At 43.8% G+C, this 19,626-nt stretch overlaps 1 protein-coding gene across 9 annotated transcripts in view; it reads left to right on the top strand.

Moving 5' to 3' along the window:
* LOC117662494 (protocadherin beta-16-like) overlaps window positions 1-19,626 on the top strand; it is a 248,720-nt gene that overhangs the window by 166,008 nt on the left and 63,086 nt on the right. For 3 of the 9 annotated variants that reach the window (XM_087890195.1, XM_087890194.1, XM_087890196.1), the window contains exon 2: window positions 14,102-14,186. The exons of 4 other annotated variants lie outside the window; for them this stretch is intronic. In XM_087890195.1, coding sequence (XP_087746321.1) covers window positions 14,102-14,186 — 85 coding nt within the window. Of the gene's footprint in view, window positions 1-3,883; window positions 7,499-14,101; window positions 14,187-19,626 lie in introns of those variants that run through there. 2 more of the 9 variants (XM_087890193.1, XM_060691148.2) reach the window with 2 other exon arrangements.

Genomic DNA, 19,626 nt, shown 5'->3' with positions numbered 1-19,626 from the left:
CAGAGCAGTTCAGTGTCAGAGAGTATTTATTTGTTTTGTTTTTTTAATAAATAAGAGGCCAAGATTCAATTCCTACCCATGATTGAGTATAAATTTTTGATTTGTTTAATATTTGCTCACACAAACACAATAGTAGCTGTATTTGGAAGTAGGAATAGAGGATGGGCAAACAATGAATTGCTAAGTTGTATTGGCCATACATTTTTCAGAAACATATCTATCTTGTTTTGGGAAAGGTTCCATTTATTTATTACCTGCTTGATATCACAGCCCTAAGTTTATCTGAAAGTCCAAGGCAGATTTGCCTATGTAAAAACTATAATGGTGTAACAGACTGAATGAAGATTTTGTAGTTCCTGGATATCAGAAGCATCAGTAAAAACTGGAACCACCTAATAACATTGCCTAAAATTGAAGGATCATATTAATATTGATTGGTTGCACAATCAGCCAGATGTTTAGATTGAGTTTGGCATTTATATCCACCTATTAAATCCTTCTGAAAGATCTGGTAGATGTTGATGTTTAATGATGTTAAAAGTATCATTGCAGGATGTAAAGCTGCCTTTTGCAATTGACTAATTGTGATTTTTTCAATGCCCATGGTTTTCAAGTGATGCTCCAACTATTTTGAGATTGCAACCAAGTTGCCTATTACTATTGGTACTACCTTTGCTTTCTTTTGCCACAGTTGTTCTATTTCTATTTGCAGGTCTTTGTATTTTGTTGTCTTCTACAGTTCTTTCTCTTGTATTCTGCTGTCTTCAGGTATTGCCACATCCACTATCCAGGTGTTGTTGTTTTTGGTCTTTCTTAACAACAATTATTAAGTCTCGGATGTTATGTGGCAGGTACTGTTTGAATTCTAAAGTCTCAGGGCACTTTAGCTTCTTCATTCTCTATTATTTTCTCCATTTTATGATCCCACCAGTTCTTGCTTGCAGGCCAACAGTATTCTTGCAGCTCTGCAAAGTAGCATTGTTGCTACTTTGTCATGCCGTTGTTGCTGCTACTTTGTCATGCTGTTATCTGTAATCAATCTGTGTGATATTCTTGCAGCAGCTAACTAGGTGGTTCACTGTTTCTTCAGCTTCTTTGCAGAAATGTTATTGGCTGTCCGTTGCTGTCTTCTTAATTCTGGCTTAAGTCATTGTCATTATTTTTCTGGTCTTCCTAGCCAAGGCTAGGAAGTTCTGCTTGAGTTGAATCCACTATTCAATCTAATGATTGGGATTGCCCAGGTGAATCTAATGATTGGGATTGCCCAGGTGTTAATTTCCTTGATGTTATTTTCTCCACTGAATTTGGACTTTAAAATCTTTTTCACGTTCATGATGTATTCATTTCTGATCTTCTTCTTAACTTTGGTGTGCTTGAAAGATGCTCAGCTTGAAGGATGCCCAGGTATTTGTACTGATCGTCTTCCTCCAGACTCTTGATGCAGTTTCCATAGGGCATCTTAATTCCCTATGGAATTAAAATGGTTTTCATCATTTTCCCCCTGTTGGTGGTGAGAGTGGAACATTGGTTGAGCCCAAATTCTATTGCAATGTCTTGACCTTATATATGGACATAATTGAACAATGATTCTATTTCAGATAGTGCTTTTCCATACAGATTTATATATCCATGTAAAGGAGATGTGATAGTCTGGCAGATATTTTGGATGTTTGATAACTATGGCCTGATCTTTTCACTATAGTTGACAGGAGAATCAGTGCAGTAACAAACATGTTAGTGCATCTCCTTGAAAGATTCCTTTCTTGATACTATTATCATGGTTGGTTGCACAATCAACTAGATGATCAGACTGGATTTGACACTTTTATTCACCTATTGTGTCCCTCCCAAGGAGCTGGGATAGGCAGATGTTGTTCAATGGTGTTAACAATTTCATTGCACAATGTAAACTGTTCCAAGGAAAATTGCCCCTTGCAATTGTTATTATTATGGTTCATCACACAGTCAGCTTATTATTATATTTAAAAAAAACCTATACTTCATGCAGCTGATTAAGTCAGCTCTAAGACATGAAAGGTAAACGACATTACATATTAAGGTGTAACCTTTGCTAGATAATTTATTAAAGCTATACCTCTGGAAATTTGAATGTGACACAGGTTGTTGTCTGTCTACACCTCAGCTTCAAAGATACATTGAAAATGTCTGAATTTTTAGAGATGATATATAAGAATACAGTCTGTCAGGTTTCGGTTCTGTCTTAAAATAAGTTTCATTTTCAAGCGCAGTCTCTAATGAATCATTCTTTATTAAGAACAGAAATAGCCGACATTTCTGAGGCTAATTGCAGCTCAACTGGCCCCTCCTTCCAACCCCCTCCTCTTCCGCTCTCCAACCCGATTTCTCATTGGCCATTAGCCAATCCATCTCTCCATCCTGGCACGTACTTCTCACAGGAATGTGACCCCCACCCTCATCCCCCAGAAAACCCTATCTCTTGCATGCAGAAAACTAGGTAAAAGTTCATCTCAGCAATAATTCAGCACTTCTGGTCTTCATGACAGCACTGGAAGAGAGCATAAGTTGGAGTGCTGACATCCGGCCCCTCTCCCTTCACTTCTGCGACATCACCTATCCCATAGGGAAAACACAAGAAGATTAGTCCCATCAGCCCCTCCCTGGCTGTGCACCCCCCCCTCCCGGCTTTCCCGGGTGGTCTGCATGGAATTTTGCTATAAGGCGATCAGCTTGGATGTTTGCGCTCTTCACCCAGGAAGCCTCTGACAATGGGTAACCCTTCCATTTAATTAAGTACTGAAGGCGCCCCCTGTGCCATCTTGAATCGAGAATCCGCTGCACTTCATAATGCGTTTGGCCCCCAACAACCAGGGGCCCAGGGGGTTCACGTGGTGTTGGCCTTAAAGTAGACCCCACTACAGGTTTTAGAAGGCTACTGTGAAAAACGGGGTGAATTTTCCCCAAAAGCCGTGGCAACTGCAATTGCACCGTAACGGGGTTGATTATTTTTATTATAGGAAATGGTCCTATAAATTTTGGGCCCAATTTCCTGCTCGGGAGTCTAAGTCTCAAGTACTTGGTGGAGAGGTAAACTTTCTCTCCCAGCTGAAATGGTCTTTGGGGAGTTCGGTGCTTGTCTGCTTGGTCCTTATAAGATTGAGCTGCCTTTGCCAGCGCCCTCTTAACATTTTCCCAAGTTTGTCTCAACATTGCCATCCAGTCGGTCAAACTGACTGAGGAAGGGGGCTCCCTCGGGTATTCTGGCATGGGAACAAAATCCATGCCACTCACTATTTTGAACGGGGTTAGCCCCGTGCTGCTGTGGACAGCATTATTATATGCAACCTCCGCAAAAGATAGGAGGTCTGCCCAATTGGACTGCTGGTAGTCGACGTAGCATCTTAAATACTGTTCTATCATAGCGTTCAGTCTTTCTGCCCCCCCATTGGTACTCGGGTGAAATGCTGAGCTGAGCCCTTGGGATGAACCTATGGATCGTAGAAACTCCCTCCAGAACTTTGCTGTGAACTGGACCCCTCTGTCGGAAATGATTCTCCTGGGGACTCCATGTAGGCGGTAAATGTGTTTCAGGAACAGTTTGGACAACTGACGGGCTGAAGGCAGTCCACTACAAGGAATGAAGTGTGCCTGTTTGGAGAATAAGTCTATTACAGTCCAGATCACTGTATTTCCACTACTCCTCGGTAGGTCTACTATAAAGTCCATTGCAATCTCCTCCCATGGTCTTGTTGGCTCAGCTACTGGTTGCAACAATCCAGGCGGGCACCCTGGCCTTGTCTTCATCGTGGCACAAATGGTGCAGCTTGGCTAATGGCCAATGAGAAATCGGGTTGGAGAGCGGAAGAGGAGGGGGTTGGAAGGAGGGGCCAGTTGAGCTGTCTGTCAGGTTTCGGTTCTGTCTTAAAATAAGTTTCATTTTCAAGCGCAGTCTCTAATGAATCATTCTTTATTAAGAACAGAAATAGCCGACATTTCTGAGGCTAATTGCAGCTCAACTGGCCCCTCCTTCCAACCCCCTCCTCTTCCGCTCTCCAACCCGATTTCTCATTGGCCATTAGCCAATCCATCTCTCCGTCCTGGCACGTACTTCTCACAGGAATGTGACCCCCACCCTCATCCCCCAGAAAACCCTATCTCTTGCATGCAGAAAACTAGGTAAAAGTTCATCTCAGCAATAATTCAGCACTTCTGGTCTTCATGACAGCACTGGAAGAGAGCATAAGTTGGAGTGCTGACACAGTCTGCATCCCTTTTCCAAGATGGTCTAACATGATAGTCAATTGTTCATTCCTGTTCTTCTCTTCTGTTTACATCATATTTGTTACAAATATATTTTAAAAATCCAAAACAAAACATTAGACAGACAAGAGAGGTAAAAACCTCTAGAAAGTAATAAGAAAAAAGAAACAAACAAATGCAGTGGCAACCTCTGCAAATGGAGACTTTTTAATTTAGATTCCTGGCTGCTTAATTTCCTTCCTACATGGTCATTATAAACATATGACATGAAAAGGTGCAAGTAAAAATAAAACACACAAGTGATATTCCTCTGGATTCTTGTACTTACAGTACTTCACATTCTTATAGACACATTCATATCACAACCATACCAAAAATGATAGCTCTTACATTTTGGGAGGAATCCTTTTTCTCTAAATTGAAAGCTATTAATATATTATTTTGATATGACAAAAGACACCAAGATTGTATAACATTTTGTTCTTTTGAAAAGATGCACACACTTTTCTGTACTTTAAATAAATGCCCTTTTCAAAGGAGTTTCAGAAATTCAGTGCTACATTTTACTTTACACACAAGGTGGTGCTATTGCACCAAACAATAAAAGGAGAGATTCATTTATTTCAGAATGATCCAGTCATTAGACAAAGGAATCTCAGAACAAAAGGCAACAGCTTTCAATTAAATCTTGAGAAATTTCCGAAGAAAATATCCAGTATGAATACCAAAAAATAACTCCCATTGGATTCTGATCACAACTATGAAGGAAATTATAGGAATTGCTTTACAAAGAATCTTATTGAATGCATGACCTTCCCTGAAAGAGGCTGGGAAAATGGAAGTCTCTTGTCCTAGCAGGCAAGTGGTCTTATTCTTTATTTCTCTATGTAGCTCTGGTATGTTGTGTGAACCATTCCGCTATTCAGTGCCTGAGGAGAAGAAAGCTGGATCAATAGTAGCAAATGTGCTAAAAGATTTGAAAGTAGATGTGAAGGAGCTTTCTGCTCGCAGAGCACAGTTGATTTCTAAGAGTTCCAGGCAGGATTTCCAGCTGGATCCCCATTCTGGAAATATAATATTGAGGGATAAAATTGACCGAGAAGCTTTGTGTGGTCTGAGTGATCCTTGCACTCTATTCTCTGAAATTTTGCTGGAAAATCCTCTTCAATTCTTCAAAATTGAAGTTCAGGTAGAAGATGTCAATGATAATTCCCCTATATTCTCTCAGAATCAATTCCTTTATGAAATACCTGAGCAGACTCCCATAAATGCACGTTTCCCCTTGGAGACAGCCCACGATTTAGACAAAGGAAAAAATGCTATCCAGAACTATATACTTAGCACAAGTGAATATTTTAAGCTGGACATACAAAGTCAAAATGATGGCAGCAAATATTCAGAACTCCTTTTGGCAAAACCGTTAGACCGCGAGGTGATCCCTCAGTTTATTCTCACTCTGGAAGCTGTGGATGGAGGGATCCCAAGGAGAACTGGCACAGCACAGATAATTATTGATATTCTGGATATCAATGATAACGTGCCCCAATTTGAACAAACAGTGTATAAAGTGCAGCTAATGGAAAATAGTCATCCAGGTTCATTGGTTGCTAAAGTTGAAGCCACTGACAAAGACATTGGATCCAACGCTCACATCATTTACACTTTTAGCCAAGCACCAGCAGATGTACTCCGATCATTCAGGTTAAACAATCATACTGGGGAAATTACACTCGTAGGGAAAATTGATTATGAAATAAACAGTAAATATCAACTCAGTATCAAAGCCACAGATGGAGGGGGATTGTCTGCTTACTGTAAAGTTCTTGTTGACATTGAAGATGAGAATGACAATGCTCCAGAAATAATTGTATCATCCATCACTAATCCTTTACCAGAAAATTCTCCCCTGGAAACACTGGTGGCACTTTTTGGCATCAGAGATCAAGACTCCGGAGACAATGGCAGAACTACCTGCAGCACTGAGAAAAACCTGCCTTTTATTCTAAAACTGACTGAGAACAATTATTATCAGCTTGTGACGCAACAGCCATTGGACAGAGAAGAAATGTCACATTATAACATCACCATCACAGCCACCGACCAAGGTTCTCCCAGACTCACTTCAATCACAGTTATTAGCATTCAACTTTCAGACATCAATGATAACTCTCCAATGTTTGAAAAAGGTTTCTACAATTTGCACTTAAGAGAAAACAACATTCCAGGACTGCTCATCGGATCAGTCCATGCTGCAGATGTGGACACAGAACAGAATGCCAAAGTAACCTACTCTCTTTTGTTTGGAAAGATCAGGGAAGAGCCTGCATCATCTTACATCTCCATCAACTCTGAAACTGGGAACTTGTATGCCATTCGATCTATAGATTATGAGGATATACAAGATTTCCAGGTGATGGTGGGGGCCGTAGACAAGGGCTCACCTCCCCTGAGCTCAGAAACAATGGTCCGAGTTCTTATCACGGATGACAATGACAATGCCCCCTTCATCCTCTGCCCTCTTCAGAACAGCACTTCTCCATCAAATGATCTGGTTCCCAGGGGAGCAGAGACAGGCTACCTAGTCACCAAAGTGGTGGCAGTGGACAGAGATTCAGGGCAGAATTCTTGGCTTTTCTATCAGTTGCTGAAGGCCACAGATCCGAGTCTCTTCACTGTTGGGACTCAGAATGGGGAAGTGAAAACCATGAGGCCGGTGAATATCCGAGACAGTTTCAAACACACTCTTATTGTGGCAGTTAGGGATAATGGGCATCCTCCTCAGTCTGCCTCTGTGACCCTAAGAATTCTTCTAGTGGACGGCTTCTCTGATCCTTACATAAAAATTATGGATAATCCTAAGGATGAAGTCCTGCAGGAAGGATATCATACACTAACACTGTATTTGATTATCTGTTTGGTTGCCATCTCATCCATTTTTCTGCTTTCTGTTATGGTGTTTATTGCAACCAAGTTTCAGAAGCGAAAGAAGTTCTTAGGAAGTTCTCATTCTGCATCGAATTTTCCGATGGGACCAAATTTGCAAGAGAAGTGTGTGGATCCTAATACTGGGACATCTTCCCAGGCCTACAGCTATGAAGTGTGCTTAACTGATGGGTCTCTGAGCAGTGAGTTTAAATTCCTCAGGCCTTTCTTTCCTGTTTTTACTATGGAGCATCAAAAAACTCTGCTGAATCCACAGATTCATAATGATTGCCATAATCTTCCTAATCAATTGGAGGAAAGAGAGCATACAACCCAGGTAAGAATAATTATTAATGTAATTACATTATATGGTTTGAGTAACCCAGAAATGATGAATTTCTAAAAATAAAATATTGTGTATTAATGGACGTTGCTGTGAATTTCCAGAAAACTAGTTTGTTTAGGGTAATGTATTGAGAAATTTGTATTGGTTTTCCATGTATTTTAGTTTCTATGTGGGTATTTATCCTGTGTTTTAATTGTACCAAATGTAATTTGGTAGTTGAGAAGCTGTAAAATACACACTGCCTTAAAGGAAAATCATACAATTCTCCAAGAAGGAAACAATGTAGTATATTTTTCAAATTTGGAAGCTGCAGCTGGTGCAGCGAGCAGTGGCATGGGCAATTCTTGGAGTCTGAGGGATGGCCCATGTAATACCACTGCTCCGCAATCTGCATTGGCTGCCTGTCTGCTTCCAGGTCCAATTCAAGGTATTGGTATTCACCTTTAAAGCCCTTCATGGCATGGGTCCAAGCTATTTGAGAGACCGTCTCATCCCACTGGGATTGGTTCATCCCACCCGTGCCAGTAGAGGAGGCCCTATCATGCTGTAGGCCCTGTCGGCCCGATTGTTCTAGCTAGTGGGGTCCAGGAGAAGGGCCTTTTCTGCTCTTGCATCTGTCCTCTGGAACATCTTGCCCCCTGGTGTGAAGCCACCCTAACCCTCCTATCCTTTTGTTGCGGGCCTGAAGAACTGACTCTGCCAGTTAGCTTGGGGCCCCAATGGGGGAGCATCACAATGGAGGTGGTTGATCAATTAACAATAGATTCCATCTCCCCCACATCCTGCCCCCACCCTCCCCATCTGTAATTAGATCATAATGTTCGTGGGTATTAATTTATTTTTGTTTTTAATAGTTTTACTTTAATTATTTTATTTTATTTTAATATTTTTCTTTTTTAATTTTCTCTGATTGTAACCCACCAAGTATTACCTTGTGGTAAGACAGGTGGCTAATAATGTTTTTCTTTCTTGTAATCCCTTGATTCCGGGTGGAGTTAGGGGTGGAGTTGGGGTGACTTAAAATGAGCATTTACTGGCTAGATGCCCTTCTTGATGCCTACACGGAGTTTGCAGCAGATATTTTCTCTTTGCGCCCTGATAAAGAAACATCTGTCACTGACTAGGACTGAAGTCTCAACCTTCCCAATTGGAAGCAAGCATCTTCACCTCTAGGCCACCACATTGCTCCAATAAATTTTATAAATAAAAAATAAAATTTTGCAGGGGGTTGAATGGGCGTTTGAGGGAAAGAATGTGGACTGAGTGAAAACCTATTTAAATGAAATTTGAGTATACTGATTAGAAACTGAAGGTTTTATAATGCAGCTCAAGATCAAGGCTTGATCTGATTGGTGAAGAGTGATACAAGCGATTAAATGCTTAAGCAGGTCAGGATTTGGGGAACTATATATTAAAGACTTCCAGAAACATGAAAAACAAATTGAAGGAAAGAAGGAAACAAATATCTGAAAGGAATACCACTAAAATGGCTAAAGAAGGGGTATGAAATAGCTAAAGGATTGCATAATGCAGAGCTGGTCAGTGAAAATTAACCAATTTATCTAAAAAGGTTAAATCATGGCAAGTGGACCGAAGTTTATTAAAACTGAGACATTTTGTTTCTCATCCAAGTAACTTCTTCAGTCAAAATGAAAATTTTGGGTAGGCAGAGAGTCAGAACTGAACAAACTTTTGCCATACAGACTGCAGGAGGTTTCTCCCCAAAATGAATAAATCAGAATAGAGCTGGAAGGGACCTTGGAAGTCTTCTAGTCCAACCAAGAGACCGTACACCATTTTTTGCTCAAGCAAGAGACCGTACACCATTTCAGACAAGTGACTATCCAGTTTCTTCTTAAAAACTTCCAGTGATGAAGTACCCACAATTTCTGATGGCAATCTCACATTTTTCTAGCTTACCAAGAAGTTGTGATCTGCTTTGCCAAATACCTAACTGAAATCTAAGTATACTATGTCCACAGCGTTTTGCTGGTCTACTAACTTAGTCACTTTGTCAAAGAATGAAATAAGATTAGTTTGGCATGGTCTGTTTTTAACAAATCCATGCTGGCTTCTAGTTTAACTATTTGTTTTTAGATGTTTGCAGATCTGTTTTTTGATTATCTTTTCCAGTATCACTTTTTGCAACATGGAAAGATGTGCGAACAGGATGCCAACATACTGGGATATTTACTGGATATTATCTATTTCCAAGGATGACCAGTACACTTAGTATAAGCAGCTCATTCCAAAGGGATGGTCGTAGTGGCTTGATTTACACTGCCTAGTTGCCCTGTGACCTGAAAGGGGTTTCAACCACTTATAGAGAGCAGAAACAGAAAATGTCAGCCTTTATTTATCTCCCGCCAACTGCAAATATGACTTCCAGGCACATTTTCCTAGTGCAGTAGGAAAAGTAGTCTTTCTCCTCCTCCTCCTCCTTCTATCCATCCCAATTGTCAATTGTCCAATTAGCGAACCCAAAACAAGGAAACACTCTCTGGAGAATTGAATTCCCAAAAGTAAAGCTTTATTGGATACACCATGTTGATACTGAAGAAACGAAACCAGCTCTAGTTTCCCCTGCAAATGCTTGCCCTGTTAAACAATACTTTCTCCTTCTCCCCATCCCTGGGTGATCACATTGTCTAATTATGAGATGGTCTTTTGTTATGAGAATGGTCCATCTCTTTCTCCAGCACCTGCAGCGGTGACCTTGCTGGCTCCATGCTCTCACGATCTTTGCATACATTCTCCACATTCCATTTCCCTCCCCTCAGTTCCCTGGCAAATTGAAAAGCATTAGTTTTGAAAGATGCAAAATGGTTCAATCTTGACACGAATTTCCATAGGTACAAACCTGTATTATACAAGGCAAATCTCTAAGGTATTTTAACCATGATGGTAAAGGAAGGTTGATAAGTTATTATACTTCTTAGTTCTACTCAGTTCTACTTCTAGTTCTACTAGAACTAAGTAGGCTTCTCTCCTTGATTAGTTTCCAACCATTTCTTCTTGTCTTGCCTTCTGATGCTTTGGAAAATGGGTTGACTCCTCTTCTTTGTGGCAGCCCCTTAAATATTGGAACACTGCTATCTTGTCTCCCCTTGTACTTTTCACTAGATTAGATACTCAATTCCTGCAACCGTACTTCATATGTTTTAACCTCCAGCCGCCAAATCATCTTTGTTGCTCTTTTCTGCACTTTGTCCAGAGTCTCAATATATTTTTTTATATTGTGGTGGTGACTAAAACTAGATGCAGTATTCCAAGTGTGGTCAGAACAGAACAGAATAACAGAGTTGGAAGGTACCTTGTAGGTCATTCAGTCCAACCCCCTGCCGAAGCAGCAGACCCCAATCCATTTCTGACAGATGGCAGTCCAGTCTCTTCTTGAAAGCTTCCTGTGATGAAGCTCCCACAATTTCTGAAGGCAAGCTGTTCCGTTGGTTGATTGTTCTCACTGTCAGAAAATTTCTCCTTATTTCTAGGTTGAATCTCTCCTTGATCAGTTTCCATCCATTATTCCTTATCTGGCCTTCAGGTGCTTTGGAAAAGCAGCTCTAGTTTCCCCTGCAAACGCTTGCCCTGTTAAACAATACTTTCTCCTTCTCCCCACCCCGATTGATCACATTGTCCAATTATGAGACTGTCTTTTTTTATGAGAATGATCTCTTTCTCAAGCACCTGCAGCAGTGACCTTGCTGGTTCCATGCTTTGCATATATACGATCTCTGCATATATTCTCCACATTCCATTTCCTTCTCCTCAGTTCACTGGCAAAGTGAAGGAAGGCCTTCAAGAAGCTACAGTGGAACTCTTCCTTGGGGTTCTTAAGGCTTCCAGGTTCTTGTGGTCAGTACACACTTCAAACAGAAGCTTACTGCCTTCTAGGAATTGCCTCCAAGTCAGTAGCGCCAATCAAACAGCATACAGTTCCTTCTCCCACACCACCCAACGCCTTTCTGAGAAGTGTAGGTGCAGGGTTGCAGCATCCCCTTCACATTTTTTTGGAGCAAAACAGCCCCCACTGCCACATCAATGGCATCAGCTTGTATTATCTAATCTCTATCTCTATCTCTATCTCTATCTCTATCTGTAGAGATAGATATAATAAGATAGATAGATAGATAGATAGATAGATAGATAGATAGATAGATAGATAAATAGATAGATAATACAAGCTGATGCCAGGGATGTGGCAGTGAGGGTCATTTTGCTCCAAAAATGCAAAGGGGATGCTGCGCCGGAGGGATGGCGTCGCAGTGGAGCTGCTAAGAAGGCAGTCGGACTTAAGTCCCTTTAAGGTACTTCGACACAGGGGGAGGGGGGACCATAAAGGGACAGGCCTTTTCTGCCGGTTCTGTGGGCATGGCTTGGTGGGCGTGACTTGGTGGGTGACATGATCTTGCCATGAGTGATGTTGAGTTGGCCACACCCACTCAGTCACATGACCCACCCACCAAGCCACGCCCACCAAGCCACATCCACAGAACCGGTAGTAAAACAATTTGAATCCCACCACTGACACATATGTGTGTGTGTGACACACACACCACACACACACACACACACACACCGTGTTTCCCCGAAAATAGGACATGTCCGAAAATAAGACCATAAATATACACCCTCCCCTGAAAATAAGCCCTAGTGAAGGGGTGGGCATGGCCAGCACAGGAGGCAGCCCTTCCCTTCCCCGTCAGCTAATGGCAGCTGGGCCCCTTAATTGTGACATGCAGATCAGCTTAGCTGATTGGGAGCTGCCTCTCATTCTCTTTCCACCCAGCGTTCTTGGTGCTCGCCTGCCTCCCATCCATTCATCCATCCACCCCCTCACCTGTAAATTCCTGCCCCGCTCGCAACAGAGCAGCCACCCAGCTTTTCTTGCCATGTTGTACCCATCCAGCATTGAGGATGGCTTCCCCTGCGACTTCCAAACCCCATCTGGAAGCCGCTGGAAATGGAGAAGATGCCGGTTAGGCCAGCCGCCTGCTGCCAAGTCTTCTGGAAGCCAGGGCAGAGAGTTTTCCAGCAGCCAGGGCAGAGAGGCAGTGAAGGGAGCTGCAGCCTCGGATAGGGAGACCGTGCCGCTGCCGCCATCCGAGCACTGAGGATGGCTTCCTCTGTGGCTTCCAAAACCTGGCTGGAAGCCAAGAAGAGACCTCATCCCACTCTATGGTTCCAACTCCATGCGGCTGCCCTGGCTTCTGGAAGACTGGACAGCAGGTGGCTGGCCTGACTGGCCTCTTCTCAGCTTCCAGCCGGGTTTTGGAAGCCACAGAGGAAGCCATCCTCAGTGCTCGGATGGCAGCGGTGGTGCAGTCTCCCCATGTGGAGCTGCAGCTCCCTTTGCCGCCTCTCTGCCCTGGCTTCCGGAAGACTCTCTGCCCCGGCTCCCGGAAGACTTGGCAGCAGGCGGCTGGCCCAACCGGCATCTTCTCCATTTCCAGCAGCTTCCAGCTGGTGTTGTGGCCCACCAGCGGCCTGCATGGATTGTTGCTGATCCCGACGACGAGGAAGCTGCTGCACCAGCAGCCTGTGCAGCCGGCACTCGAGTCGGACAGCGAGGAGGCTGAAGAAGAGGTGGTGTCAGAGACAGGGATTTAGTCAGGGCCTTCAGAACCTCCAGAGGCTCCTTTACGTGAAGAGGATGAAGAGGAGGAGCCTCTTCTCAATGCACAGGACGCAGAGCTGCCAAAAGGCAGGAGTGGTTCCTCAGGAGGAGGTCTCCTCGAGAGTAAGGCTTGGAGCTAATTGGCCACTCCCTTAGTCTATTCAAGAAAGTACACAACTGGTAACAAGTTGCAGGAAACAACTTTAGTTCGCTAACCATCGTGTTGGGATATCTCTGCAAACCTTATTTCTGGGCTTTCTGCCAACTCAAGTAAGACTCTGAATATCTTATCTATGGAATTCTGGCAGACTGTTAAGAATGCTTTATTAACAGCCAGCATTTGCTAAAACTGCATTTTTGAGTAAACTAAGTTTTGTTCAGAGTTTGTGTGTGCTGTGTTCCTTGGGATCCGTAGCTTGGGCAGAACAGCTGGGTGCTCACTGGCTTCACCCACATCAACATAGTGAGGCCTGGAAGGCACACAAGTGGGGGAGGGAACAGGTGCTCACGTGGCTTGGTGACTTCAGGCTGCTTGTGTTCCCCCCCATAGGAGGGATGGGGTTTAATTTAAAGAAAGTCCTTGGAAAAGTTTTTGTTGCCTTTTTGCCTGCTTTACTACTTCTATAATCAAGTTTTGTGTCTACAATTGCATTAAAATCTCCTACCACACAAATATTTTCATAATCCATTTCAATAATTTTCTTATGGAGTTTTTTGTAAAATTCTTCTTGTTTATTCTTTGGTGCATATATTCCTATCAAGAATATATGTTTTTTTGAGACTTCTGGTTGACTTAGCAGCACCTTCAGACACAGTGAATGGGTCTCCATGTTCATTCTGCTGACTTCTCCCTGTTTGTGGGCTCCAAGAGGAGCCAAAGCCACCCTGTAGGGGTGGTGAAGTAAAGAGGGGCACCCTGTGATGTCAAGGAGAATCGCAGCTCTCCTGTCTGACCTGGGGTTTCTTTTTCCTCTCAGCCACAGCAAGAAGAAGAGGCAGCTAAAGATGGCTGCTACAAAGCAGGGACAACTGATGAACATCTAAGACTGCTGCTGGAGCAAAGTAGGTGAACAGTGACTGGAAGTGGGGGAGAGGTTTTCCTTTTGCTTTAAATTCAACCCCAAGGAACAATTTAGAACTATTTGCTCAGAATTATCTGTTAAAGTGGCATCTGAACATTCTGAGAAACTACCAGACTGGAAGTGAGGGGTGTAGGAGAGAAAATAACAAACTTTGAAATATACAGAAAATTGGACTCTCAAATTGGGAAGATGTGGTACTCGGAAGGTATTTTAAAATGCTGAAATCATTTACTAACAAAATTTATTCTGCTTTTATAATTGTTCTACAACTAAAAGAACACTTGATTAGTGGCAATACTGAAATTTAAACTGAGAGTGCCACCTGCTGATGAAAGGAAAAAGTACAAACCTGGGAATATCTACATGAAGGACTGTTAAAATATCTATTGGATTACTTTTAACTACCCTGTGATTACTGTAGACCCAAATACGAAAATAAGGAAGTTTTCTTAACTAAAGGGATCCCTGAATGTTATGCTAGAAGATTGAACTTGTAAAGGGGATGTAAAGAGGCTTTGGATAACTTTTGGGATTACCTAAATGGAACCTACTGTTTATCTAAAGATATAAAGAACTGGGACTAGTGCACTCCCTGAAGGGCAACTTAAGGACTGAATAAATAGTTCTTGGATTGTTAGACAAAAATTGAATTTTTTTAAAAATAAAACAAGATGCTTTATGAGGCAGAAATGGGTGGCATTTCGAAGGAGATGGTGTTACTCTTCCAAAACACAAAAGACACCATGGAGAAAGGATTTAAGGAGATTATGGGAAAAATGGAAAATACCATATGAGGGATGATGAGTAAAGAACAAGACGCCCAGGAAAGAGAGGAGTCAGCAGAAGAAATGAAGGAAGAAGAAGACAAAGAGGAGACAACAATGGAAATGACTGTGATTGATGAATTAAACCGGGGGGGGGGGAGGGAATGTATTAAGAGAGTTGGAAGAGATGTTTCAAAGGGAGATAAGGGCTTGGGCAGAAATTTGGGGAACTAGGCAGTGGAAGAGGGTAGAGGTGGGAGAAATACCTAGATTGAACAGCCAAGAAGCAGATTCTGACAGAGATAGAGATCCAGGAGAGGAATTTGGGGGGCAAGTGAAAAAAAGAAGCATAGCAATTAAAGTATTGAAGCAGGCAAGGGATGATGGATAGATGATTTTTCTTTTCTGTTGTTGTTTTGATTTGCTTTCCCTTTTCTCTCATTTCCCTTTTTTTTTTTTTAAGGTAGGTGACATGATTAGAAGTTAGGTAGGATAGAAAGAAAATGTTGTTTTTTTTTTAGGAAAAGGTGATTTGATTAAAAGTTAGAATAAGTGATAGAAATAAGAGAAGGAGGAATGTTAGTGTATACTCTTTTATATAATAAAACAAAAGTAACAATAAGAGAAAACATGGAATAATTGAATAATGACAGATTGCAACTTATTATAATTGCATATCATTATTAGAAATATATAAGTTGATTAAATCTAATAATTATGATTAATTTTACTAGTTTTATTTGTATTAGAATGTTGGACACCCAGGTGCCACACTGTTCACACATTGATTTGATATGTTCGTAAAAAATAAAAAAATAAAAAACCTTTTTAAAAAAGAATATATGTTTTTGATTTATTATTACCTCCACCATCAGTATTCTCCCTTCTTCATTTATATTACTTTGTCTGGCATTTATTGTTTCCTTAATATATAGAACCACCCCTCTTTTCTTTTGTTGTGCTAATGAATAATACAATTTCCCAATTTTGGGGTATTCCAGTAATTTACTATGTTGTTTTTTAATGTGAACTTCTTGTAGACAGATTAAATCTAGTTTTAATTTTTGTAGTTTTGTAAAAGTTTTTTTCCATTTCATGGGAGAATATGTTAATTGACAATAACTTTAGTTCTTCTTCCATCATTTCATTTATAAATGGGTCTTGTTGTTCTAGCTGATCTTATTTCTCTCTGTTCCTTTGCTCTTGCTCCTTCTCATTCTGCTCGTTCTATTTTTTTGACTTCACTTTCTTCTTCTTATGTATTTTTCCCTCCTGTTATTTTTTTTGTCTTTTACCTTCTACTTCCTCTCTTCTTTCTTGTTCCTTATTTGTACTGAAGTGGTGGTCATAGAATTCATATGCTTTGTCTAGGGAGTCCAATCTATATCTTTTATCGTTCCAAGTGACTAATATTCCCTCAGGTGTCAACCATCTGAAGTTTACATTGTATTTAATCAACTGTCCTGTCAAGAATTGATATTGTTTCTGTTATGTCCATATAAGGACATCCGCCCTGATTGGCTGCTAGCCATCGGGCGGGAGATTTGAATCCCTGTCAAGGGGCAGTGCGTCTGCCAGGAGCGAATATAAGGAGAGCTCCGGCAGCGCGCCAGCAGTCTTGTCTTGTTACTTTGGTAGCTAATAAAAGTTACTTAATGTATCGAGCTGGTCACGTCTTCAATTCCTGCACCTGATCTAACACTGGCGACGAAGGACTAGAGAAGAGAACCTGAACAAGACTCGTGGCACGATCGCCCACCGAGCTGAAGGCACGAAACCACAGCGACCCTCAGAATGGCAACTCCGCAAGCTCCGATTGCCGCACTGAACCCATTCGACCCATCCCGAGAGAAGTGGAGGTCGTACATGGTCCGATTTCGGCAGTTCCTGCGAGGCAATGGCTACCAGAACCTCGATGATGAGCGGAAAAGAGCCCTCTTCCTGGCTCACTGCGGATCGGACATCTTGGAAATGGCAATTGACCTCGTGGCACCCAGGGACATTGAGGAGATGTCCTGGAACGACCTACAAGAAGCCCTGCAGGAGCATTACGCACCCACAGGCACCCCAATCGCAAACAGGTTCACCTTCCAGCAGAGAAACCAGCGGGAAGGTGAATCCATCAAAGAATTCGTGGCAGCGCTTTGCCAAATCGCTGCCAACTGCGAGTTCGATAACGTGGACAATGCCATCCGAGACCGCGTTGTTTTTGGAATGCGAGATGTGGGTCTGCAAAAGAAGTTCCTCAGCCGAAAGAGGATCCCACTCAAAGACGTCCTCGACGAAGCAACAGCGGCTGAAACATCCAAGAAGGCAGCCGCTGCGATGGTGAAAGCTAGAGGGATCCACAAGATCCACAAGTCGGGTCTGACCTCATCAGACGACTCAACCATGCAATCCGAGTCTGATGAGGAAAGGGCCGTACACAAGGTTTCCCGTCCCCCCAGGCGGGAAAACCCACAGCAGGGCGACCGGGGAGAACGATGCGGCAGCTGCAAAGGCGACCACCCCAGGGCAACCTGCAGATGGAGGGACGCAACCTGCCGCCGATGCCTGAAGAGGGGGCACATCGCCGAGGCCTGCAGAGCAGCAGATCCAGCCCCGGAACCACCCAGACCACGATTCCGCGAGAATCGCAAAGATAACCAGAGGACATCCAAACGGTCCTCGAACCAGTCCCGGCGCGGGGAGGACGACTATCCCCGCAACAGAATGGTGCACCAGACAACCATCGCTCACACAAATGACGAGGGGACCACCAAGTACCACGTGACGCTGATGGCGGAAGGGTCACCGTGCAAGATGGAGGTAGACTCCGGATCCGCCTACTCCATCATGGACTGGCAGCACCTACAGCAGCTGAAGCCATCCTGCAAGAAGACCCAGCTGAAAACCCTGAAGTCGAGGCTTGTGGACTTCAAAGGAAATCCCATTGGAATCCTGGGCAGAACCACCATCCACATAAAATACAAGGACTTTAACGGAGAGCTGCCCATCACCATCGTGGAGAACAGCCGACCGAACCTGTTAGGAGTGGAGTGGTTTAAGCCGCTGGGGCTTTCCATTGAGGGCATCCACGAAATCCATAGGGACGAACTCGACACCGTCCTCGAAGAGTTCAAAGAAGTCTTCGATGGTAAGCTGGGGAAATTTGTGGGGAGGCCAATTTCCTTCAATCTGGACAAGGGAATCACCCCAATTAAGCTTAAGCCCCGCCGAGTTCCGTTTTCCCTGCGGCCTAAAGTAGACGAGCAGCTGGATAAGCTGATCGCCCAGGGCGTCCTGGAACCGATCGATCATGCCTCATGGGAGACCCCCATTGTGACCCCACTGAAGCATGATGGGTCTGTGCGCATCTGCGCCGACTACCGTTGTACCATCAACAAGGCGTTGGCACCGAGCGCATACCCAGTCCCAGTAGTGCAACACCTGCTGCATTCCCTGGGATCTGGCTCAATTTTCGCGAAACTGGACCTGGCCCAGGCTTACCAGCAACTGCCAGTGGATGAAAAAACGGCGGAGGTACAAACAATTGTCACGCACAGGGGGGCACTCAAATGTAACCGACTCCAATTTGGAGTCAGCGCTGCCCCCGGCATTTTCCAATCTATGATGGAACGCCTTCTCCAAGGCGTTCCAGGGGTGGTGCCTTACTTCGACGATGTGCTCATCTCCGGTGACTCAAGAGCTCAACTCCTTGAAAGGCTCAGGCTTGTCCTGCAGCGGTTCAAGGCCAAGGGCTTGAGGGTCAGGCGGGACAAGTGCATCATAGGAGTACAGGAAGTCGAGTTCCTGGGCTATCTCATTGATAGCACGGGCATCCACCCCACCAAATCAAAAGTGGAAGCAATCCATGAAGCTCCAAGCCCAAAAAACAAAACGGAGCTTCAGGCTTTCCTTGGGTTGCTCAACTTCTACGCCATTTTCTTAAAACAGAAAGCCACAGTTGCTGAGCCACTCCACTGCCTGCTGGGGAAAGCGGTTTCCTGGAAGTGGGGCCAGGAGGAGGAAGCAGCATTCCGGGCCATCAAAGGACTATTGACGTCCAAGAGCGTTCTCATCCAATACAGCGAGACGCTCCCCATCAAGCTGACCTGTGATGCGTCGCCTTACGGGGTGGGGGCAGTTCTCAGCCACGAACTGCCCAACGGCTCAGAAGCCCCGATCGCTTACTTTTCGAAGACCATGTCCGGCGCAGAACGGAACTACAGTCAGCTGGACAAAGAAGCCCTGGCCATCGTGGCAGGAGTAAAGCGCTTCCACGAATACCTCTACGGAAGACGCTTCACCGTAGTCACCGACCACAAGCCACTCCTGGGACTCCTCGCAGGCGACCAACCCACCCCGACCTTCATGTCCCCGCGGATGACGAGATGGGCCATCTTCCTAGCCGGCTACTCCTATAGGCTCGTGCACCAGCCAGGCACAGCCATAGGAAATGCCGACGCACTCAGCAGATGCCCATCGAAGAATCCAGTCGAAGATCCAGCCCCCACGCTCCACCTATTCCACATAGACGACGACGCCAGCTGTCCAGTCTCATCCGCAGATGTGGCCGTTCACACCCAAAAGGACCCCACACTCCGCCAAGTGAAGTCCTGGATCCTCAGAGGGTGGCCATCGGAAAAAACAGAGGAGAGGTTCAGCCCGTTCGCC

This window comes from Pantherophis guttatus, chromosome 3 (assembly GCF_059756535.1).
Source record: "Pantherophis guttatus breed Tessera chromosome 3, ASM5975653v1, whole genome shotgun sequence".
NCBI classification, from domain to species: Eukaryota; Metazoa; Chordata; class Lepidosauria; order Squamata; family Colubridae; genus Pantherophis; species Pantherophis guttatus.
The sequence above is the reverse complement of the archived record's forward strand: the minus strand, read 5'-3'. Positions and strand labels throughout refer to the sequence as shown.